Source organism: Anolis carolinensis, chromosome 2 (genome assembly GCF_035594765.1).
Source record: "Anolis carolinensis isolate JA03-04 chromosome 2, rAnoCar3.1.pri, whole genome shotgun sequence".
NCBI lineage: Eukaryota > Metazoa > Chordata > Lepidosauria > Squamata > Dactyloidae > Anolis > Anolis carolinensis.
The window spans coordinates 96,696,287-96,721,455 of record NC_085842.1 but is presented as its reverse complement, the minus strand read 5'-3'; the positions used below and the strand labels follow the sequence as shown (position 1 = coordinate 96,721,455).

General features: G+C 42.9%; 1 protein-coding gene and 1 long non-coding RNA gene across 2 annotated transcripts in view; one reads left to right on the top strand and one right to left on the bottom strand.

Annotated features, from left to right (window-relative positions):
• The window catches only part of LOC103279747 (uncharacterized), a 199,312-nt gene that overhangs the window by 80,798 nt on the left and 93,345 nt on the right, over window positions 1–25,169 (top strand). The window lies entirely within an intron of this gene.
• Window positions 89–2,479, bottom strand: LOC134296137 (uncharacterized). The gene has a single exon (XM_062970263.1). The coding sequence runs from the start codon at window positions 2,353–2,355 to the stop codon at window positions 625–627; it is 1,731 nt and encodes a 576-aa protein (XP_062826333.1). The 5' UTR covers window positions 2,356–2,479; the 3' UTR covers window positions 89–624.

Genomic DNA, 25,169 nt, shown 5'->3' with positions numbered 1-25,169 from the left:
CTTGTGATCTTACACTGGTAAGCCTTCAAGAGATCAATGGGTGACCTCTTCATCTCAACAACGGTTCAAGGAATTGACCTCCGTGTGTTCTCATGGTGCATCAAGGGGAAAGATAGATCACCCTATCAAATGGAAAATGCACAGCAGGAGCAGATGAGCTTTTGAATAAGAAGGAGAGGTGCTTTTTAATGCAAATATAGTGGACAAAAAGAAAAGAAAAAAAGGCAGAAGTTCTCATTCCTTTGGATGTCCCTGACATTCTAGGATGTGTAAGCAAATTGTTTTTAAATATGTTGTCGAAGGCTTTCATGGCCGGGATCACAGGGTTGTTGTATGTCTTTCGGGCTGTGTGGCCATGTTCCAGAAGCATTCTCTCCTGACGTTTCGCCCACATCTATGGCAGGCATCCTCAGAGGTTGTGAGGTATGGAGAAAACTAAGCAAAGAGGTTAATATATATCTGTGGAAAGTCTAGGGTGAGAGAGGTCAGTATGAATGTTGTGTAGTTAATCACTTAAATTAGCATTGAAAAGCTTATCTGCTGTCTTCTTCCTGCCTCTGGGGCATCCTTTGTTTAGAGTCGTTAACTGCCCTTGGTTGATTCATGTCTGGAAACCCTCTGTTTTCAGAGTATTGCTTTTTTATTTACTGTTCTGAGTTTTGAGTTTTGTAATACTGGTAGCCAGATTTTGTTCATTTTCATGGTTTCTTCCTTTCTGTTGAAGTTGTCCACATGCTTGTGGATTTCAATGGCTTCTCTGTGTAGTCTGACATGATAGTTGTTAGAATGGTCCAGCATTTTTGTGTTCTCAAATAGTATTCTGTGTCCAGGCTGGTTCATCAAATGCTCTGCTATGGCTGATTTCTCTGGTTGAATTAGTCTGCAGTGCCTTTCATGTTCTTTGACTCTTGTTTGGGCGCTGCGTTTGGTGGTCCCTATGTAGACTTGTCCACAGCTGCATGGTATCCGGTAGACTCCTGCAGAAGAGAGAGGATCCCTCTTGTCCTTCGCTGACCGTAGCATTTGTTGGATTTTCTTCGTGGGTCTGTAGATAGTTTGTAGGTTGTGCTTCTTCATCAGCTTCCCTATGCGGTCAGTAGTTCCCTTGATGTATGGTAAGGACACCTTTCCTCTGGGTGGATCTTTGTCTTGACTCTCATGGCTTGTTCTTGGCCTTGCAGCTCTTCTGATGTCTGTGGTGGAGTATCCATTGGCCTGTAGAGCCCAGTTTAGGTGGTTGAGTTCACCTTGGAGGAGGTGAGGTTCGCAGATTCTTTGTGCACGGTCTGTCAGGGCTTTGATTGTGCTCCTTTTTTGACTTGGGTGATGGTTGGAGTTTTTATGAAGGTATCTATCTGTGTGTGTAGGTTTTCTGTAAACTGTGTGGCCCAATTGTTGATTGGGTTTGCGGATGACCAGAACATCTAGAAATGGCAGTTTTCCTTCCTTTTCTTTTTCCATGGTGAATTGGATGTTTGGGTGGATGCTGTTAAGATGGTCCAGGAACTTGCTGAGTTCTTCCTCTCCATGGCTCCAAATTGTGAAGGTGTCATCTACGTATCTGAACCAAACAGTTGGCTTTTTTGGTGCTGTTTCTAGGGCCTGTTTTTCAAAGTATTCCATATAGAAATTTGCTACTACTGGGCTGAGAGGGCTCCCCATGGCCACTCCATCCTTCTGTTCATAGAATCCAGTGTCCCACTGAAAGTAGCTAGTGGTGAGGCAATGGTGAAACAGGGCTGTGATGTCTTCTGGGAAGTTTTGTTTGATTAGTGTGAGGGTGTCAGCTACTGGGACTTTGGTAAAAAGGGACACCACATCAAAGCTGATCAGGATGTCCTTGGTGCTTAGATTGAGGTTGCTGATCTTTTCTATAAAGTGTGTAGAGTCCTTGATATAATGTGCAGTGAGCCCAATGTGGGTTTGTAGCTGTGTAGCCAGAAATTTTGCCAGGTTGTAAGTCGGCGATCCAATGGCACTTACAATGGGTCTGAGTGGGATGGAGTCCTTGTGGATTTTGGGGAGTCCGTAAAGCCTGGGTGGGAGGGCTTCTGATTTGCACAGCTGTTGGCGTATGTCAAAGTTAATGGAGGAGTTCTTGATTAGAGTGTTCGTTTTTCTGGTGATTTTGTTAGTGGGGTCTTGTTTCAGTTTCTTGTAAATTGTGGGATCTAGAAGTTGTCTGATTTTTTCTTTGTATTGTTTTGTTTCCATGATTACTGTGGCATTCCCCTTGTCAGCTGGAAGAATGATGATTTCAGGATCTGAGTTGAGATCTTTGATGGCCTGTCTTTCTTTTCTCGTTATGTTGCTGGGGGGGAGTTTTGCATTTCTCAGGATCCTTGCTGTTTCCATTCTTACCTCCTCTGCTTCTTCCTCAGGGAGCTGGTAAATTGCTGATTCAACATTGGCAATGATGTTTTCTACTGGGATCCTGGTGGTGGTGACTGCAAAATTTCCTCCTTTTTCTAGAATGGATACTGGACAGGGGGATTGTGTCCCTGCTGGTTCTGCTGGACCTCTCAGCGGCCTTCGATACCGTCAATCATGGTATCCTTCTGGGGCGCCTCGCTGGGATGGGGCTCGAAGGCACTGTTTTGCAGTGGCTCCAGTCCTTCCTGGAGGGGCATCCCAGATGCTGTCATTGACTTGTGGGGTCCTGCAGGGTTCAGTACTGTCCCCCATGTTGTTCAACGTATACATGAAGCCACTGGGAGAGATCATCCGGAGTTTTGGGGTTCGGTGTCATCTGTACGCAGATGATGTCCAGCTCTGTCACTCCTTCCCACCTGTCACTAAGGAGGCTGTCCAGGTCCTGAACCAGTGTCTGGCCGCTGTGTCGGACTGGATGAGGGCAAACAAATTGAAACTGAATCCAGACAGGACAGAGGTCCTCCTGGTCAGTCGAAGGGCCGAACAGGGAATAGGGTTACAGCCTGTGTTGGACGGGGTCGCACTCCCCCTGAAGACGCAGGTTCGCAGTCTGGGGGTTCTCTTGGACTCATCGCTGAGCCTGGAACCCCAGGTCTCGGCGGTAGCCAGGGGAGTCTTCGCACAACTCAGACTTGTGCGCCAGCTGCGCCCGTTCCTTGGGAGGTCTGACTTGGTCCACGCTCTGGTTACATCCCGTTTGGACTACTGCAATGCTCTCTATGTGGGGTTACCTTTGAAGACGGCCCAGAAGCTTCAATTAGTACAACGGGTGGCACCCAGATTAATAACTGGGGCGGCTTATAGGGAGCGTACCACCTCCAGCTCCACTGGCTGCCGATATGCTACCGAGCCCAATTCAAAGTGCTGGTTTTGACCTATAAAGCCCTAAACGGTTCTGGCCCAATCTACTTGTCCGAACGTATCTCCTCCTATGAGCCAGGAAGATCCCTAAGGTCATCTGGTGAGGCCCTGCTCTCTGTCCCACCTGCCTCACAGGCGCTGCTGGTGGGGACGAGGGACAGGGCCTTCTCGGTGGTGGCTCCCCGGCTATGGAACACCCTCCCCAGAGAAATACGGCAAGCCCCAACCCTTTTGAGTTTTAGAAAAGCCCTGAAAACATGGCTATGTGCCCAGGCTTTCGAAGATTAAATGATAAAGACGACCCGGACTGATTTACGGCTACAGCACGAGGATTTGGGAGGAATGGATTTTAATCATATGTTTTATATCTTTATATAAAGATATATATATAAAGATATATAAAGATATATAAAGGGCTGAGAGGCCTGCTGTTGTGCTGCAGAAGAGGCCAGAAACATCTCCAGCCAGTCTGCCTGTTGCTGCCTCTGGACTCCTTGCCTACTGCCCCCCTCCCTTTTTCCCAGCGCTGGCCTACTGCCCTCCTCGCTTTCCCCAGCATTGGCTATTGAGTGGTAGAGTGGTATACTATAGGAAGGTTCTCTGAGAAGGTAACAGGAAATGAGTTGGAAGGAAACTTCAGGGAAGAATGAACTCGCAAACCTATGTGATCTGCTGGGAAAATCATTCAATACCGTCTTGCAACAGCTGGAAATACTGAACTTGAAACTTGACCATCTCTTCAAAGGAATTTCCCTGATTGTAAAAAATCCTTCTCCTACGGACATTATAACAACTATATCAACCAGGCCCATTAACATGAATAAGGAATTAAGCTCTCTGGAAGGCCGTGGGGGAATTAAGCCTAAGGAGGAGAAGGTAGTCGTCGGATCAGGCCTTGGAGTAACTAGAAAGGGGGGTGGGGCCTTATCTGGGGGAATGAGCATGGGGAGGATGGATAGGAAGGATACCAACAATGCCCTGCAGAAGCCGAATAATGAGCTGTCCTCTAAATTGGTTGAACAACCTTTGGATACTTCCTGCAATTCTCAACATCTTTTACGAACAAATAAGGTTGCAGTGGAAGTTTCAGACTCATTATTGAATAGAGGCAGGTGGACTTCTAAGCGAGCGGTCCAGATATCTCTCTCTCAAATTTTATCCATAAGCCGGTCGGAAGTGAAGATTAAGACTATCGACTGGCTTTGTAGGGAGTACCAATCCTGGAACCGCTCCCTGTGTCTTATCATCGGCTTGGAAGATAAAATATTAAGGGATAAATTGTATTTGTGTGGGCCTAAACTGCAACAGTGGGGCATCACTCTTAGGAGGGTGCTAGTAGACCCACTAATTCGCCCCTTGGACATCGGGCCGAGTATGGATGTTCAAGATTCCCCATTGCTAAGTCATGCTTGTTCTACCCCCCAGTCCCACAACAAGTCTCCACTCTTGTCTAGTCGGCTTACTATTCATGATGAGGCCAAATCAATCGATGCCTCTCTCCCAATAATGGAGAGAAGCTCCTTTTGTAAACAAACAAGCACTTTTGGAGGCTTTCCTTTCCAGGACAGTTGACTAGTCCCGGCAACTGGCAATTCCGCCCAGTTTTTCCATCAGGGGGAGGAGGGCTTGACTGGAGGTGGCTCCATTGAGGTGATATGGGGGAGGAGAAAGCACGGTCACCACCAACCCAGGGAGAAGCGCAACAGAGTTTTTGCGACCCTGGAGAGGATTAGGTGTGGTAGTCTTCAGGACAGACCCCCCAACCTTAAGGTCCTGCTTTTGAACGCCAGATCTGTCAATGGTAAAACAGCTGTCATCCAGGATTTGATCCTGGATGAGAGGGCAGATCTGGCATGCATCACCGAGACATGGCTGGATGAGCTGGGAGGTGTGAATCTTACCCAGCTGTGTCCTCCTGGTTTCGGGGTGCATCAACAGGCCAGAGTTGGGGGGCGGGGAGGAGGAGTTGCGGTGATCTTTCGGCAGTCCATCGCCCTGATCAGATGCGCCGTTCCACAATCCCCGAGGTTCGAGTGTGTCTTCCTGAAGGTGGGAGCCCGAGACAGCTTGGGGATTCTGTTGGTGTACCGTCCACCCCGCGACCCAGCAGTCTCTCTGTCCGAGCTAGCAGAAGTGGTCTCCAATGCGGCCCTTGTCTCCCAACAACTGATAGTTTTGGGAGACTTTAACATTCATGCCGAGTCCACATTGACAGGTGCAGCTCAGGATTTCATGGTTGCCATGACAACCATGGGGCTGTCTCAAGTTATATCTGGGCCCACACATCAGGCAGGACACACCTTGGACCTTGTTTTTGTTGTGGACGGTGGGACAGTCAGAGTGGAAGAGCAAAACATTCTTCCATTGTCATGGTCTGACCATCATCTGATCTGTTTAAGTATCGCCGTGCCTTCTAACCTCCGCAGGGGTGGTGGACCCATTAAGATGGTCCGCCCCAGGAGACTGATGGATCCGGATGGACTTCTGAGGTCTCTTGGGGATCTTCCTGTCCTGGAGACTGGCGATCCTGTCGATGTCCTGGTTGATCGCTATAATAGTGAGCTATCAAGGGCATTGGACACGATCGCTCCCGAACGTCCCCTCTCACTGCGTAGAGTCGCGTCGACTCCTTGGTTTACCGAGGAGTTGGCTGTGATGAAGCGTAGGAGGAGGGGACTAGAGTGCATCTGGAGGAAATCTCGGGACGTGTCCGACCAAGCACGGGCTAAAGCCGCTATTAAGGCGTACTCCGTGGCTCTGCGAGCAGCCAGGAAAGTTTTCACGACTGCCCGCATAGCGTCTGCAGCCAACAGGCCATCGGAGTTGTTCCGAGTTGTGGGGGAGCTCCTGCGGCCTCCTGAGGTCCAGGGGCTTCCCGATGACTTGGCAACTGGGTGCAGCGATTTCGCGCACCACTTTGCAGGCAAAGTTGCTCAGATACGCCTTGAGCTAGACTCCAGCTCAATTGTGGTCTCAGCGGAGGTAACCGAGGTACCTGTCTTTTCGATCTTATGGGATTCTTTCCGGCTTGTTCTTCCTGATGACGTGGAGGGGATTCTTGGGTCTGTGAGGGCGACCACCTGCGCTCTGGATCCTTGTCCCTCTTGGCTGGTCAAGCTGGCCAAAGATGGGTTGTTGGATTGGTTTGTGACCATAATAAATGCTTCTTTGGTTCAGGGGTCGGTGCCATCCTACTTTAAGCAGGCGGTAGTAAAACCACTACTAAAAAAGCCTTCGCTTGACCCATCTATTTGTAACAACTACAGACCAATCTCCAACCTCCCGTTTTTGGGCAAGGTTCTGGAGCGGGTGGTTGCCACGCAGCTCCAGGAATTTCTCGATGACACTGATTTTCTGGACCGCTCGCAGTCTGGCTTCAGGCCTGGGTACAGTACCGAGACGGCTCTGGTCGCCTTGGTGGATGACCTCCGCAGGGAGCTGGACAGGGGGAGTGTGACCCTGCTGGTTCTCTTGGACATCTCAGCGGCTTTCGATACCATCGACCATGGTATCCTTCTGGGGAGGCTCGCCGGGATGGGGCTCGGTGGCACGGTTCTGCAGTGGCTCCGGTCCTTCCTGGAGGGTCGTTCCCAGATGGTGAAGCTGGGGGACACCTGCTCGGACCCCTGGCCATTGACCTGTGGGGTCCCGCAAGGGTCTATTTTATCCCCCATGCTATTTAACATCTACATGAAACCGTTGGGAGAGGTCATCCGGAGTTTTGGAGGGTGTTGCCATCTCTACGCAGATGACACGCAAATCCACTACTCATTTCCATCTAACTCCAAGGAAGCCCCTCGGATTCTGAACCAGTGCCTGGCCGCTGTGGCGGACTGGATGAGGAGGAACAAGCTGAGGATCAATCCTGACAAGACAGAGGCCCTCCTGGTCAGTCGCCCATCTGATCGGGGTATTGGGTGGCAACCTGTGCTGGACGGGGTTGCACTCCCCCTGAAATCACAGGTCCGCAGTTTGGGGGTCCTCCTGGATTCAGCGTTGACGCTTGAGGCTCAGGTGTCGGCGGTGGCCGGGAGGGCTTTCGCACAACTCAAACTTGTGCGCCAACTGCGACCATACCTCGTGAAGTCTGACTTGACCACGGTGGTGCATGCCTTAGTTACCTCTAGACTGGACTACTGTAATGCGCTCTACGTGGGGCTTCCCTTGAAGACGGCCCGGAAATTACAATTGGTCCAGCGCTCGGCAGCCAGATTAATAACAGGGGCGAGCTACAGGGAACGATCTACTCCCCTGTTTAAAGAGCTCCACTGGCTGCCGTTCACTTTCCGGTCCCAATTCAAGGTGCAGACCATCATCTATAAAGCCCTAAACGGTTTGGGACCCACCTACCCTAGGGACCGTATCTCCTACCATAAACCTGCTCGTTCCCTTCGTTCATCCGGGGAGGCCTTCCTTTCGCCACTGCCTCTGTCCCAGGCCCGTCTTGTGGGAACGAGGGAGAGGGCTTTTTCTGCTGTGGCCCCCCGACTGTGGAATTCATTGCCCACTGAGATTAGGCAAGCCCCCACCTTGTTAGCCTTTAAGAAAGATCTAAAAACATGGCTTTTCCGATGTGCCTTTGGGGAGTAAATGTAATATATTGCTCTGGCCATTCCCCTTGGTTTTTATCCTTTAGACTGCTCCACCATTTTATTTCCCTGTTTCCCCCTATTCCTATGTCTCTCTCTCCCGAGTTTTTAATTAAGTGTTCATGTGGCCCGCCCTGTTTTTTACTGTTTTCTCTGATTTGTGCTGTAATGTATATGATTATTTTTGCACTGTTATATTGTGTTATGATATGTTGTTTTATTTTGTTATATTGTATGGTGTCTGGGCATGGCCCCATGTAAGCCGCCCCGAGTCCCCGTTGGGGAGATGGTGGCGGGGTATAAATAAAGTTTTATTATTATTTATTATTATATTGTTTTAATTGTTTTATTGGATTTTTATTGCTGTTTTAATTATGTGTAGGCATCGAATTGTTGCCAATTTTGTACACCGCCCTGAGTCCCTTCGGGTGAGAAGGGCGGGATATAAATGTTGGAAATAAATAAATAAATAAATAGGTTGGCAGAAGCTGGAGCTAACAGCAGCTGCTCCCACCGCTCCTGGGGTTTGAACCTGGGACCTTTCGGTCTGCAAGTTCAGCAGCTCAGTGCTTTAACACACTTCGCCATCGATGCACCATTAGGCCTACCAGGACGGAAATCTAACTTTCAAAGCTCATGTGATTTTTCATCAGACCAAGATGTTAGGGAAAATAATCAAGTCAGGGGAGGGAAAATGACACTGTAGTCACAGGTCTGCAAGTCTGCATCTTGTGCTTCTGGATGTTAAGGTATACACTTTTACCTGGAATCTTATAAGTGGTATAGGTGAGTGTGTTCATAGAGGTTGAAAGCTCAGTTCTAACTCTCTTCACTAAAAGAGAGGTTGAGGAGCAACAGGGAAAAAAGTTGAAAAGAAAACCATAAAATTTCAGTTCTCCAATGCAATTATAGTCCTTTGAGATCAGTTCTAGAATGCAGTAGACAGAATAATGTAACAGTAAACAGAATAGCTATTACATTTGAAAAGATGCAAAGGGCTACAGAAACAAAACAAAAAAAATAACATACCATATTCAGGGTTGTTGGCTGTATGGCCATATTCCAGAAGTGGAGCCCCCAGATGGCGTAGTGGACTAAGTGACTTGAAGGTTGGGTTGCTGACCTGAAAGCTGCCAGGTTTGAATCCCACCTGGGGAGAGTGTGGATGAGCTCCCTCTATCAGCTCCAGCTCCATGCGGGGACATGAGAGAAGCCTCCCACAAGGATGGTAAAAACATCAAAACATCCGGGCATCCCCTGGGCAACGTCCTTGCAGACGGCCAATTCTCTCACTCCAGAAGCAACTCCGGTTGCTCCTGACATGAAAAAATAATAATCCAGAAGTATTATTTCCTGACGTTTCACCCACATCTATGGCAGGCATCCTCAGTATACCTATGGGGTATACTGGAAAAACTAAGCAAGGAAGCTTTTTATATATACAATTGTATGCCAAAAAGTGCCTTTGACCCTCTGTCAGGCCCGCAGGGGCTTCCCTCCCCAAGCAATTTCTCCTTCATCTCCCAACTTGGGAGATGGAGGAGAAATTGTGTCCTTTCCCCATCCAAGCCATTTCTCTTTCATCTCCCAACTTGGGGGATGGAAGAGAAATGGCACCCCTTTCCCTCCCAAGCCATTTATGCTTCTTCCCCTAACTTGGGAAAGGAGAAGTGGTGCCCCTTTGACTCTTAAGCCATTTCTCCTTCAATCTGCTTGTAAACATGTCTGCATATATTAACATCAGGATGCCAGCCAAGGAATGCCCAACAAACCACAAAGCATGCTGTCAATAAACATGGGTGAAGGGACCAGGTTTTTCAATTATTTGAAGTCAGAAGATACAGTAGCTTATTATGAGCAAGTACTGTTAACTATTTCTGTTTAGAAAGTACGGACATCTCAAGCTTATGAGGAAGCTGCTGCGGATACTTTCTTTCTCTAGTGGCTGAGCACTCACCCCAGTTTCCATGGAGATACCACTTTAAAAAGTCCATCCCATGGCTAGGATTAGGGAGAATTTAATTTAGTCCACATTTTAAGTGATCTGGACTAATTCCCAGACTGGACAGGAATACAGTTATCTTTGTGCTTCACACCTTTCTCTAAAAGGTTTGATAGTTATCTCTAAAAGTGCATATAAAATGTGTTTTATTTCATCTATCTCCTTTCGCCCAACACTGGGACCAAAGGCAGCCCACAAGATTATTTAAAAATTGATATAACTAATGTTCACAAACATTGACAATTAAATGGATTATCATATTAAAGTAGCTTAGAGAAAGTAACAGAAAAAATAGTTATACTTGGGAAAGTTATGTACAGACATGTGTTTACTCGAGCAAGTTGAGCACTAAATGAAAATAAGACCTAGTAGAGGTTTTGCTGAATTGCTAAATATAAGGCCTCCCCCGAAAGTAAGACCTAGCAAGGTTTTTGTTTGGAAGCATGCCCGCAGAACAGAACACCAGAGCATGCAAGATCGGTAAATGTACGTACCATAAAGTGTTTTACATGGAATTATTGGTAGTAACAAGAAATTGTTGATAGGATTCACAGTTTGTCTGGTTTTGCTGTACAGTATATAATAAATGTTCATTTTTTTGTTCAACAATAAATGTGAATTCTTCTTCATGGAAAAATAAGACATCCCCTGAAAATAAGACCTAGAGCATCTTTGAGAGCAAAAATTAATATAAGACACTGTCTTATTTTCGGGGAAACACAGTATTGCAAATTGCTCTATCTTGAGCCTAACTTTGGGATTCTGAACATAGTGTAAAAACAGTGTTTAAATTATCCATGCCATATTTAAATTAAAAATCTTCATTTTGCTGTCTGAATGGTATCATAAAGACAAACAGATAAAGGTGCACATACTTTGCTGGGATATATAATACACTGCACCATTTTACGAACCATTTGTTATTCCTGAAGGATACATTCTTGAGTACCCTTTCTTGTCTCTAGGGCTAGATGTTATGTTTTCAGTCCCTTTAGACTTTCATCTGGCATGGGGTTGTTGTGTTTTGAGATGAGTTGAATGGGGAAGGAGAAGTCAGTTGATGAATCTGTTTAGAGAGGGATTGAAAGAATGTAAGGAAAAGATAATATCAATCCAGAATTTATCCACTAAGTAAAGGGGTGCAGCTAGGCTCGGTGGCATTTTAGCCAGCCAACCACCAAATAAGCTCATGTAAGACTTCCAGCTAGTGTAGTCTAGGGCAGCTAAAGTCTCCACAAGCAACAGCTTGTCAGAATAAGGATCCAGGCCAGTTAGTGATTTTGTATATAAAGCCAGATGGGACTTTATGAACTACTGACATTAATTCTCTTGTTCTGAAGAAAAAAAACAACACATCGTTATCTGTAGTATGGAATCGCAGAGTTGCCTATCCTCCAACTGTCCCAATTTGTCAAAGACAGCCCTCATTAATCTTCTGTCATTGTACCCTTTCTCAATGTGAGAAGAGGAGAGTGGCATATAGTATTTTCCTACTGATAGGTTCAAGCAAAAGCAATCTCTCCCAACTTTTCTGTTCTTCTTCATTTAGACCTTTTGTCAATTTGACCCATTCCAATGTTGCCTGGCCACATGCCTTGTGAAATTTGGAAAGTGTAAAGTTCTCGTGATGACATAGATATTTGGATCTTTGTTGTTGTTCACGGTGAAGTTGCTTTTGACTAGTGGCAACCTAAAGTTGAACCTATTACAGGGTTTTCTTGGATTTCACTGTCAACTTTGTCAACAAAGATGGATGAAAAATGCCCATAAAGACACTGTCTGGGAGACTTTGTGTGTGTGTCATAGAATCATTGACTTGGAAGAGGCAAAAAGGGCCACCCAGTACAACCTCCTGCCATGCAACTACTGTTTGAAAACCTCAAGAGAAGGAGAATCAACCATATTTCAAGGCAGTGTTTGTTGCAATCTCTTTTCCTGAAATTTGAATCCACTGCTGTGTCCTACTCTTTAGAGTAGCAGAAAACATCTTGCTCCCTCCTCAATATAAAATTATTTCAGATATTTAAACACAAGCTAACATGTTCCCTCTCAACCTTCTCTTCTCCAGGCGAAACATACTTGGTTCTCTAAACTGCTCTGCAAGGGCTTAGCTTCTAGTTCTTTTATAATTTCAGTCACCCTTCTCTGGAGATATTCCAAGTTGTCAATAATCTGTGTGTGTGAGAGAGATTGACTAATATTTTGCTGTTCTTAGTGACATTCTTCAAAGGAAATTCTCTTCCATTAGGGAATTGGAAAAAAAACATCTAAGAAATTACTTGAAAGCTTTTATATACTGTAGGTTCCTTTTTGAGATTTTGAAAATAGAATCAGATAACTTAGCAAGTTAATAGCAAAATCTCTTGTAAGTTTTAGAGGTAAAGTCTATCTCTCATACTTTGATTTCTATTCCATGCAACAAAATGGCAACACACCAGAATCCCAGTAGACTTAAAAGGTAACCAAAACATAAACAATATAACTTTTATGTTGGTTTTAAATTCCACTGAATTCTTGTATGTTTCTTTGACTGAACACAATACAGGTTGAGCATCCTTTATACAGAAGTTCAAAATACTCCAAAATTCTAAATTCTCCACATGGGCTGCTGAGCTAGCAACACCATTTCCCTCTGCTGGGAAAATCCTTGCAAGAATCCTTGCAAACTGCTTTCTACCTGTCTCTGAAGACACCCTCCCAGAATCCCAGAATGCATTCCGACCCTCCAGAGGAACAGTGGACATGATCTTCACTCCAAGAAAAATGCAGGGAACAAAACCAACCTCTGTACATGGCATTCATTGACCTTGCAAAGGCATTCGACACAGTGAATTGCAGCGCTCTCAGGACCATCCTCCAAAAAAATGGGTGCCCTGACAAATTTGTGAACATCCTGTGGCTTCTCCACAATGACATGATGGCAACAGTCTTGGATAGCAATGGTTCCCAAAGTGACCCATTTAAGGTGGAATCAGGTGTCAAACAGGGATGTGTCATTGCCCCAACCTTATTTTCCATCTTCATTGCTATGATACTTCATCTTGTTGATGGGAAGCTTCTCACCGGAGTGGAAATCATCTATCGGACAGATTTAACCTCAGCAGACTGAAAGCCAAAAGCTATTATTATTATTATTATTATTATTATCATCATCATCATCATCATCATCATCATCATCATCATCATCATCATCATCTGCATTTCTATACCGCTTTTCTCACCCCTGGGGGGACTCAAAACAGTTTACAACAAAATAAATGGCAAAATTCAATGCCTTACAAATATATAAAAATATATCACATATCTAAATAAAATACATACAACTGTAGATTAAAACCATTAAAACTATAAAAACATCAAACAAAGACATATGCATAAAACATGCTATTACAGCAATTAACATAGATCCCTTCTCTTCCCCCATCACCATCCCCCATCTCCCCAAGGTCACAACCACATCTGTTATAGAACTCCAATATGCTGATGACAACATAGTCTGTGCACATTCAGAAGAAGACCTACAAGCCACTCTAAACACCTTTGTAGAAGCATACGAGAAGCTTGGCCTCTTACTGAACATTGAGAAAACCAAAGTGCTCTTCCAACAAGCACCAGCCTGGAAGGCCAGAAATATAGCTTAACGGTGTAACATTAGAAAATGTCAACCATTTCCGCTACCTTGGCAGCCACCTCTCCACAAAAGTCAACATCGACACTGAAATACAACACCGCCTGAGCTCTGCGAGTGCAACATTTTTCTGAATGAAGCAGAGAGTGTTTGATGATCGGGACATCCGTAGAGATACCAAGGTGCTCATTTATAAAGCCATTGTCCTCCCAACCCTGCTCTACGCCTGCGAAATGTGGACGGTCTACAGATGTCACACTCAATTCCTGGAGCGATTCCATCAGCGTTGCCTCTAAAAAATCCTGAAAATCTCTTGGGAAGACAGGTGGACAAATGTCAGCGTGCTGGAAGAAGCAAAGACCACCAGCATTGAAGCCATCCTCCTACACCATCAACTTCACTGGACTGGCCATGTTGTCCGAATGCCCGATCACCGTCTCCCAAAGCAGTTACTCTACTCCCAACTCAAGAATGGGAAATGAAATGTTGGTGGAAAGGAAAAGAGATTTAAAGATGGTGCAAGGCTCACTACAAAAAAGCATGAGAGAGGTTTCTCAAACAGGCAGGGGGGAAATTCCAGGGGTGATCCTTACTTCAGAATCCCAGCCACTGATAGCTATAAACACTTGTGCATGTGCGTGCACATGTATTAGATGATGTGACACTGAGGGGAAGAATGTGAGACAAATCTTTCACTGACTCTATGTAGAGCAATTCACCATTCAAGAACACTGTCTTTATTAAAAACAAAAAAAATATTTATTGTTTCTTTAGTCCAATAAACGTAACTTGTTACAAAGGTTTCCATTTTCAGTTACACTTGTATATAATATAGATAAAATCTTTCATTCTTTAACATCAACAACTTGACTAAAACTTTGTCTCAACAGTATTTCTTTTCCTCAGCTTTACCCAGCTGGGAACTAGGACCTAAACAAGTCCTTTTTATACTTTAATATAGCATTAGTAATCACACACTTAAACACATATATTCTCCCCTCTAGCCCACAGGTTAGAAACTAAACCAAACACACGGAAGTCTTTCCTCTATCTTCCCTCACTGAAAACATGAACCTAACTAACTCTTTTTAAAAACATTCCCTCCTTTTTCATCCAGCTAGCTCTGCCCCTTTCTTGCTAGCCTCAAAATAGTTACATTTCTACAGAAATTTCTACATTTCTACATTTCTGCAACCATTGCTCTTTAGGTTTCTGAATGCAATGTGCAACGGCGCAGCCTCCAGCTGTGATCAGCTGGGGAAAGGGTTTAGCTGGAGCTAGATTCGCACTGGAGGGAAGGAGAGCTTAGCTTAATAGCTTTGTTTGCATGTTATAGACAGGCAGGCACTAGTAGGCTAGGGCTTGCCATGCTGCTATTTAATTATTCTTTTTTTTTTGGGTGGGTGGACAATCTTTGAGGGCTACTGTACTGCCCTAGTTGTACATGGGGAGCAAAAGACCACACACAAACCATTGTTTCACTCTGCTATAAACCTTTCTTTGCTGCATTTTAGACAGATAATCTTTGAGGGCTACCGGGCTGTGCTGCCCTATTTGTGTGTGGAGAGCCAAAACCCACACAGATAGTTGTTTCAGCAAGCCAGAAGCCTTTTTGTTTGGGCTCTGGAAAATGCTTTTGAAGTTCATAAATGGAAGACTTCATCAATTTTACAATTTCACCTTTCCGGTTGGGAAAAAGAAGTCATTTTTTCCTGGCACTGAAAAAGTTTGGGCAGGGCAGAAATAATACATCAAACCATAAGAAAGTTTGGAATTTTGGCTGCCTGCCCTCCTGTTTTTATTGTTCCTGGCCTCAGGATGGACAGAAGGAGGTCCTACTAGAGGAAGAGGCAGAGGAGGAGGGGAAAAGGGCAGGAACCGGGACCCACCAAGTGCCTTGCTGCTGTTCAAAGGCTTGCTAGGCCACAGTCATTTATTTTAACAGTGACGCCACTTTGATTGCATGACTCGATGCTGTGGAATTCAGGGAGTTCTAGTTTTACAGAGTCTTCTGTATCTATCTTGTGGGCCCTGAAGTGGTTGTGGAATCCCAGGAATCATATCACATTATGTAGTATTATTGTGCTGCCTCAAGTTGTAGATGGACAAAAGGAGTTAAGCCATAGTTCTGCAAGTGGAACTAGAGATTCCTAAGAAATACCTCTCTAGGAATCTCTTTCAGCATATCTCTTTGGACAACATTTGCTGTTTTCAAATAAAAATGTATTTAATTCCCCACTTTCACAGGGTTCTGTGGGACTACCTTTGGGTTTCTTTTAAAGGAAATTTTATTTATAGAAACTTTAAGAATTTCCTAAAAATCCAAATGTTCTGAAACTTGATGAGCTTGGTTGCAATGGTAAATGTGTCCTGTCCTCCAAGTGTGGCCACTGCCCCACCCTGCCCCACCCCACCTCACTCCAGTCAGCCATAGCAGCTGAAAATATTAATTTTGTTTGACAAAAATTTAAAATTTTCCCCAAAATCAGGAGATGTGCTAAACTTTTTGAAACTTGAGGGGAATGATGCCCTGGTTATGTTATGTAATTATAGAGCAATTCAAAGATATGACTCTTGCAGTTTGTTTTTAAAACCTTTTTTGTAAAAACCTAAAAAAACTCCCAAAATATCATTACAGTGGTAAATATGTTCTACCGTTGTAGAAAGTTTCATCCCAATAGCTCTAAAAATGAGGGAGAAAGAAGCCCTGAAAGCTCCTCCACTTGCGCATTTACTTAACAAAATAGTAACAAAAATTGGTTACTTCATTATAGTAACAAAACGGACCCCTTACGATATTTTAGAAATACTTTAGAAATGATTTTCCAGTGCCCCATAATTTAGTAATGCATATTGAAACATTTTTTCATTGATCACACAGGCCTAATATGCAAACATATGTATTCCAGATATCAAAAAAACCCCCCAAACACTTCTGTTCCTAAAGACTTTACTCAACCTGTAAATAGTGATTTCACAAATTAATAGTCCTCCTACTAACAAAATTGCTTTTCTCTCCACCCACCAAATTCACATAAAAGTCTGCAGTCCTTTGTAAGTACATTAGAGTCTCACTTATCCAACATAAATGGGCCGGCAGAACGTTGGATAAGTGAATATGTTTGATAATAAGGAGGGATTAAGGAAAAGCCTATTAAACATCAAATTAGGTTATGATTTTACAAATTAAGCACCAAAACATCACGTTATACAACAAATTTGACAGAAAAAGTAGTTCAATACGCAGTAATGCTACATAGTAATTACTGTATTTACAAATTTAGCACCAAAATATCACGATGTATTGAAAACATTGACTAAAAAAATGCGTTGGATAATCCAGAATGTTGGATAAGCGAATGTTGGATAAGTGAGATTCTACTGTATAAGTAACTCACACAGAATGTGAACTGGCCGGGCTATGGCGCAGGCTGGAAAGCAAGCCAGCTGCAACAAATCACTCTGACCAAGAGGTCATGAGTTCGAGGCCAGACCGTGCCTGCGTCTTGTCTCTGTCTCTGTTCTATGTTATGGCATTGAATGTTTGCCTTTATGTGTGCAATGTGATCCGCCCTGAGTCTCCTTCGGGGTGAGAAGGGTGGAATATAAATGCTGTAAATAAATAAATAAATAAACTGACCCTTCTGGAATATAAAAATATGCACAGAATTAGGCTATTAGGGGCCGTTGATTAAAATAGTGAGAACTAACTTGATTGTTCATGTATAATCTACTTCTTGAAGCAAATGAAGACTGTAACGCTAATGTTAACCTCTCAATTTACCATATATGTTTGATTCTAATATACTATTGATTGTAAGATGCACACTAATTTCAGTACCCACTTCAAAAGAAAAAAATATTTATTTATTTATATATATGATTATCCTTATGCAATTGTGGAAGAGATTTGGTCGAAGGCCAGGGTGACATTTGTAAGCATCCAAAAAAGAGACCCTGACGTCTTATAGAATGGAATTTGGCACTCCTGAGCTGTCAAAAGTTTCAGGCAAATTGGAAAGCAGGATTGTTACATGATTAGTGTGGGATGGGGGTGAGAGGTGGGGTACAAGTAAGGGTTAATCTTGTCTCTTTTCTCAGCCAAGGATATGATCTCCAAATCAAATTCTCATGATTTATCACATCTAGAAAGGTTAAAGGAAGCAAATAAACAAAATCAAACACAGAGGACAGCAATAACAATGAATAAAGGGAAAAAAATGAAAAGAGTTGATGGTGGTTTCTCTCTATCTTCATATGGCAGAGGGAAATTATTCATTGAAAATTAGATTATTATTGGGCTCAAGCCCTAATTGTTTTGAGACCAATGTGAGTGCTAATGCATCACCACCAAACTGCAATGTCTCCAGACTGAAGCTCATATATTACCATAGAGCAATCGTTTGAAAAGTGCACTGCGAGTATGAATTTGTTCCTGTGGGGGGAGCTGCTCTGAGTCACAGTGATGTATAGGAATTTGGTGCAAAGACGAAGGAACACGTTCTTCCTCTGATTTATCTGTTGCATAATCTTTGCCATTTTCAGCACATTCTGTATTCTGCAGACAGGGAATGACAAGGAGAATTGCAGCTGAGTCCCCATCCATGTGGGAAAAGGTCTACTGCAGAACCCTTTGAGATGAGGAGAAAGACATTGATACTGAGACACTGAGGACAATAACAGGACAGACCTGGTCAGACTGGAGTTCTCACCATTACTTCCAGTCATCATGCTGAATGGTCGTCATGTTAGTAGGGATTTTTTAAAATGTGCAGTTGGACACAGAATGCACAACTGAGAAAAATGGTACAAATTGAAAACTGATAATTTTTAGTTGGAAAAAATGGGAGGGAAACTGGACAAGTCAGTCCAGTTGCATAGAGCCAAATATAGTAGATCCATTGACAGTGGTTGTGTAGTAAGCAAATTCAGGAGGAGGTTTACTCCAGCTGGGACTAACATACACAGGCATAACTTGGGCTGTGAATACTATGTGACTTTTGTGGTATGCATGCAATGGTTAGTGGAAACAGAGTGGCTGGTTACCCATTAGCATCATTTTCATTTCAGGTCTTTGTGCATTGACTTGTTGTTATGCATTTGGATGTTAGCCACCCATATTTGCCTTTGTTCCACATATGTTATACTACATTTGTGTGCAAATCAAGGATTGTGTAACACAAGCAGAACATACCTATATTGGAGGTCGTTCACACTATGCTGTAGTGATATAGAACACCAGCCTTACTAAGCACTTCATATGATAAGATGGTCTTGATAAAAAACACAAAAGCCCACTTTTGGAAGGGTATCAGTTATGGCAATATTGATTTGATGGTGCTGCAGGAATGGCCTTTTCACTGATGCAAAAATCATTGAGTTGGGATTTGCATAGTGCACAAGCTATCATATTATCTTGTTAGTTAATAAACTTAAGGAAGATGCATGTATTCATTTTTATTCCATAATAAACAAGAACTACAATTATCTGTGGAGAAACTGCCACTAAGGTGGGATATAAACAAGAAGGAAAGCATGCTTGTGTTTAGCTCCTATATTTTAACATATGGGTGAAATTTGTGCCATTTAATATCTGGTTTGGGGAAAAAAAACAAAAAAAACAAGACCCGAGATTTGAGAAGAAAATGTTCCTCACTGTCCATTTTCCCATTCAAAAACTACAGCCTTGGCAAACTGATTGTACTGAGAGGTATTTTTAACGAGGAAAAGTCAAATGTTGATGTTGATGTTGATGTTGATGTTGTGGTTATTGTTGTTGTTGGGTTTCTTCAAGTCACTTCTAACTTATAACAATCCTATAATTAATTTGTCATGTGGATAACAAAATCCATAGATGCTCAAGTCTCATTATAGACAATGGCTTAGTGAAATGGTGTTCCTGATGTATAATGACAAAATCAAGGTTTGCTTTTTGGATTTTTTAAGAATATTTTCAAGCAGTGGATGGTTGAACTCATGGATATGGAATGTCCATTTGTCTCCACTTGGTATCCAATGTCTGTGTGTCCATTTGTCTCCGCTTGATATCCAAAAGTCAGAATTGGATGTCTCTTTGAACATGCTACTATTACTTGCAAAATGTCCCTGGTTCCACACATCCTTGGATACTAGTAATCAGACTTCACGGTCTGCTACCAAGCCTTGGTTGGTTAACTAGTATTGTCTGGCTGACTATTTGTGTTTGGGCTTGAACTCCCTTGGTGAAAATAAAGTCTCTCTGCAGCACAGTTCAGTGCTGCCATGCCTGGCCTTCTGTTGTCTTTTCACTTGATCTGTAACATTTTTTCTCTTTTAACCTTTTTCGTCTTTATCTTCTTTCTACTTTTAAAGTATTGATTCTGCATTTATTGACTTTGCATTTATTCGTTGTCTGCTGCTCAGATTCTGTTATCAGTTTAGTGGAAGACTGATTTTATGTGAAAGTGTGGATGGGATTAGCAAAGAGGGTTTTTTTTTAAAAATGCTGGGATACCCATAGCACTTGATAGGAGTTAAGGTCTGAATAATAGCTAGTCCCTACTGATAAGAAAATATTTTGATAAGCCAGAGACAGATGATCTGATTAATGTAAACTATTCATTTTGACTCTTAACAAAAAGATTATTGAAAGGCAGCATTGACAAGTTATCTGCCATTTGCTTCTCTTACAGAAAAATACCAGATTCCTTGGGACACATTGCTGACAATCCAGGATAGTCTATTTCTGACCCAAATTTGGCTCTTCATTACATTGTGAGAAGGAATTTAGCTACTCGGTCATGACATTTAAGGACAAAAAAAAACTGTGCCTACTGAATAGTTTGCATCATACTTCTGCATCATTTTTCAAGAATAACTTCCAAGAGTCTTAATTGCTGTGTGATTTCCTTCTGCATCAGTGGCATCACTGGGAAGGGTGTGTGTGTGTGACCCACACCATGTGATATCATCAGATGGGGATGACACCAAAACAACTGTCTATAACATTTTTGTGAAATATTAATGCACTTCAGCAGAAATTTAATATATTTTTATAAAACTATCCCTGTAGATAAATATTACCATAAAACTTTTTTTTCATAAATCCAGTAGAATCATAGAATCATGGAATAGTAGAGTTGGAAGAGACCTCATGGGCCATCCAGTCCAACCCCCTGCCAAGAAGCAGGAAATCGCATTCAAAGCACCCTTGACAGATGACCATCCAGCCTTTGCTTAAAAGCCTCCAAAGAAGGAGCCTCCACCACAGTCCGGCGGAGAGAGTTCCACTGCCGAACAGCTCTCACAGTCAGGAAGTTCTTCCTAATGTTCAGGTGGAATCTCCTTTCCTGTAGTTTGAAGCCATTGTTCCGTGTCCTAGTCTGTAGGGCAGCAGAAAACAAGCTTGCTCCCTCTTCCCTATGACTTTCCCTCACATATTTGTACATGGCTATCATGTCTCCTCTCAGCCTTCTCTTCTGCAGGCTAAACATGCCCATTTCTTTAAGCCTCTTCTCATAGGGCTTGTTCTCCAGACCTTTGATCATTTTAGTTGCCCTCCTCTGGACGCTTTCCAGCTTGTCAACATCTCCCTTCAACTGTGGTGCCCAGAATTGGACGCAGTATTCCAGGTGTGGTCTGACCAAAGCAGAATAGAGGGGGAGCATGACTTCCCTGGATCTAGACGCTATACCCCTATTTATGCAGGCCAGAATCCCATTGGCTTTCTTAGCAGCCGCATCACATTGCTGGCTCATGTTTAACTTGTTGTCCATGAGGACTCCAAGATCTTTTTCACATGTACTGCTGTCTAGCCAGGCGTCCCCCATTCTGTATTTTTGCATTCCATTTTTTTCTGCCGAAGTGAAGTATCTTGCATTTGTCCCTGTTGAACTTCATTTTGTTAGTTTCGGCCCATCTCTCTAGTTTGTCAAGATCATTTTGAATTCTGCTCCTGTCTTCTGGAGTGTTGGCTATCCCTCCCTGTTTGGTGTCATCTGCAAACTTGATGATCGTGCCTTCTAACCCTTCGTCTAAGTCATTAATAAAGATGTTGAACAGAACCGGGCCCAGGACGGAACCCTGCGGCACTCCACTCGTGACTTCTTTCCAGGATGAAGACAACGCATTGGTGAGCACCCTTTGGGTTCGTTTGCTTAGCCAATTACAGATCCACCTAACCGTAGTTTTGTCTAGCCCACTAGTTTGTTTGCCAGAAGGTTGTGAGGGACTTTGTCAAAGGCCTTGATGAAATCTAGGTAGGCTACATCCACAGCATTCCCTGTATTGACCCAACTCGTAACTCTGTCAAAAAAAGAGATCAGATTAGTCTGGCATGACTTGTTTTTGGTAAATCCGTGTTGACTATTAGCAATGACTGCATCTGTTTCTAAGTGTTTGCAGACCACTTCCTTAATGATCTTTTCCAGAATTTTGCCTGGTATCGATGTGAGGCTGACCGGATGGTAATTGTTTGGGTTGTTCTTTTTTTCCCTTCTTGAAGATAGGGACCACATTTTCCCTCCTCCAATCTTCTGGGACTTCTCCTGTTCTCCAAGAACTCTCAAATATGATTGCCAGTGGTTCTGAAATAACTTCCGTTAGTTCCTTCAGTACTCTTGGATGTAGTTGATCTGGCCCTGGTGACTTGAATTCGTTTAGAGCGGCCAGGTGTTCCTGGACAACTTGTTTCCCTATTTGGGGTTGGATTTCCCCAAATCCTTTGTCCATTTCATGTTGCTGAGGTTGAAGATGGCTTTCTTTTTGTGAGAAGACCGAGACAAAGAAGGCATTGAGCAGTTCTGCCTTTTCATACATTTACTATATCAGTATATCTACAGGCTAAAACTTTATGCTAATTTATTTTATGAATCTTTTAATGCACATACGTTCCAATCAGGGATGCCACTGTTACCCAATTACAATGATGCTTTGAAAGACGTATTTTCATCGACACATGTAGAGGCATGCACTGCTGTTTCACTTGCTGCTGGATCACTTATTTTGTCTGATTGGTTTAGCTACATGGTTATGACATGGTGTAGTACAGGAGGAGGTCCATAGGAGTGACATTATGAGTTACAGCACCTGGGCTTGGTGATGCCACTGTCCAGTATTATTCTTCTGATTACCCATATGAATATGTTTGTTCATTTGTCAGTAAAGTTTACATATTGAAGCTGCTCAGTGTTTTTGTAACCCTTTAAAAATTCCTCCTCAATCCACATTTACATCTTATACTTCTGTAGGGTTGAAGAAAGCTAACAGGATATGAGAGTTAAGAGCCCTAAGTTGTGTGAGTCCTCACTTCAAACCGGAGAACAGCCATGAATTTATTGTGTGGTATAGAACAGACTCACTCTTTTGTAATCTTCCATACAGATCTTCAATTTGCAGAGAAATGACACTGGCCTGTTTTTTAGGTTTGTAATTTTTAAAAAAATAACGTTTGCTCTCAGCACTTATAATAAGTGCTATAAAATACCAAGCATTCTTGATTTTACATAATTTGGAGCTTTCTGGCTGCATTGTTGTCAAAGAAATGGGGTGGGGGAGTCATAATTACAGAATATCTTTATATACTGCTCTCAGTCTATTTCCAGACATAATTAGGATTGTTTGGCTTGAACGTATAATGCTACTATACCAAGGTAGACATATGGAATAACATATGAGCACAACATGTGCACTGTTACTCTAACACAATTACTCTTGCATGGAATATGTTATACTTTACAATCTGTCTTTCCTCTTCTTATGTATTGAAATTCTTTTTTTGAATGTTCATTTTTTCCTATCAATTGTAATAAGTTCTCTTTTTTACACTGGCTTTTTAATGGTATAGGTTGATTAGCCCTTCTCCCAAATGCTGGAGATCAGATTTATTTATTTATTTATTTAGGAGTACTTGTGTACATAATGACATACCTTGGAGATGGGCCCCAAGTATAAAAATGAAATTCATTTATGCTTCATATACACCATATACACATATCCTGAAGGTAATTTTATACAGTATTTTAAATTATGTAGTTCCTGAAATAAAGTTTTTGTACATTGAACCATCAGAAAACAAAAGTTTCACAATCTTGGTCACCCATGTGTACTATTTGGGATTCTGGAGTATTTCAGATTTCAGAAGTCCAGAAAAGGGTTGCTTAACCTGTAATGTGAAAAAAAACCAAGCTATTAAACTTTATTCAAATATTTCATTGGCCCTTTAATAATATAAACTATTCTTTTTCTTTCTAAGATGAATCATTGAAGCTAGGAGCAAAATGTGGAAGACAGGTAACACCTAAGATTCATCAGTGTGGAAAATGGGACTGGGCTTTTGGAGAAGGAAGATGGAGAAGGAAATCTGGGGCTGCATATGATAGGTTTTCCTCAGGCATAGGAAAGTCTGGACTAATTTAGCTCCCTGTACTCTGGACTACGGAAAAGGAGTACTAGATTCTTTCATTTCAAGCTGAAGCCAGTCCCTTAAAGACTTGCATGTTGCAGTTCAGTAGAAGCCTTAGGATATTGGGCAAGGGTATAACAAAAGTCAGCCATTAAGTACCAATCACTTGTACTGCTCAGAAGGTAAATGGGGTGGGGAGATACATGAAACAGAGGTCAGCAGCAGATAACACAAACTGTCCACTTTTCAACTTGTTTCATCACTAATTCTTTCAAACAAAAAGGAAGCAGGTGAGCAATACCAAGAAAGGAAAAGACCAGTCTAGCACATGGTGTACCTTAAGAACTGGCTTGGCACGGTCTTCTGATGCTTTGCTTAGGGCAAATGTGAAAATGTCATAGGCTAGTCAGTGCAACATGAAGCTTCTGCATGAAATGAAGCACTGAATTTGGCCTGGGAGGAAGTCACAGAGGCGACGACTAAACTACAGTGACCTCTGCTGTGTCATTGTAGATATGGCTGTGCGCCTCTGTGTGTATGCACACATGTGCATCTCTCTCTGTATCATACTTACAGCTAGGAAGTGAAACCGAACATCGATGCGAAGTGACCAGCAAAATGACAGTGTTAATAGGGATGGCAATAATTTGTATGACAGAATTTTAAAACACCTGCTAACAATTTCAGTTGTTGACTGCCACAGCACTGTGGTGTGTGTGAGTGAGGGCCCTTCCAGACAGGGCCCAAAATGCGGGTCCTGTTGGACTTTTACCTGAGGTGTCCAAACGATGCCTCAGATAAAGGTGAATTAATTTGGGACAAAGTAGGAAAACCCGCCTTTATCCTGAAATAATTCGATACTCCATTATCCAGGCCTTCCTGAAAGGCCCGGTTCTAATGGGGCATGGGCCCTGCAGTCCCAGGAGTCTGTCCCCACAGCCCAATTCACTTCTTCAGGCTCCATGAGCCTGGAGAAGCGAAGAGTGCATCCCCTCCCCCTCCCAGAAAGCATTAATTTTTTTAAAAAAAGAATTACTGGGTCATCCTGAGGCTGCTCTGACAGTACTCCTGGCACATAAAAATGATGCACCAAGAGGCAGCGGAGGGCGGAGGAAAATTGCTCCTTTTTTACATGCCAGAAGGACTACCAGGGCAGCCTTTTTTATTTGTAAGTCTCTTTTTTTGGGGGGGGGGGGGGGCTTGGTATTTTATAAAACCATTTTTTTCATAAAACCCTTCCATTCTCCAATAGCCATATTTTATGAAAAATTGTTG

Excerpts from the sequence above, each read along its gene's own strand:
- LOC134296137 (XM_062970263.1), bottom strand. The coding sequence starts at position 2,355 with ATGGAAACAGCAAGGATCCTGAGAAATGCAAAACTCCCCCCCAGCAAC.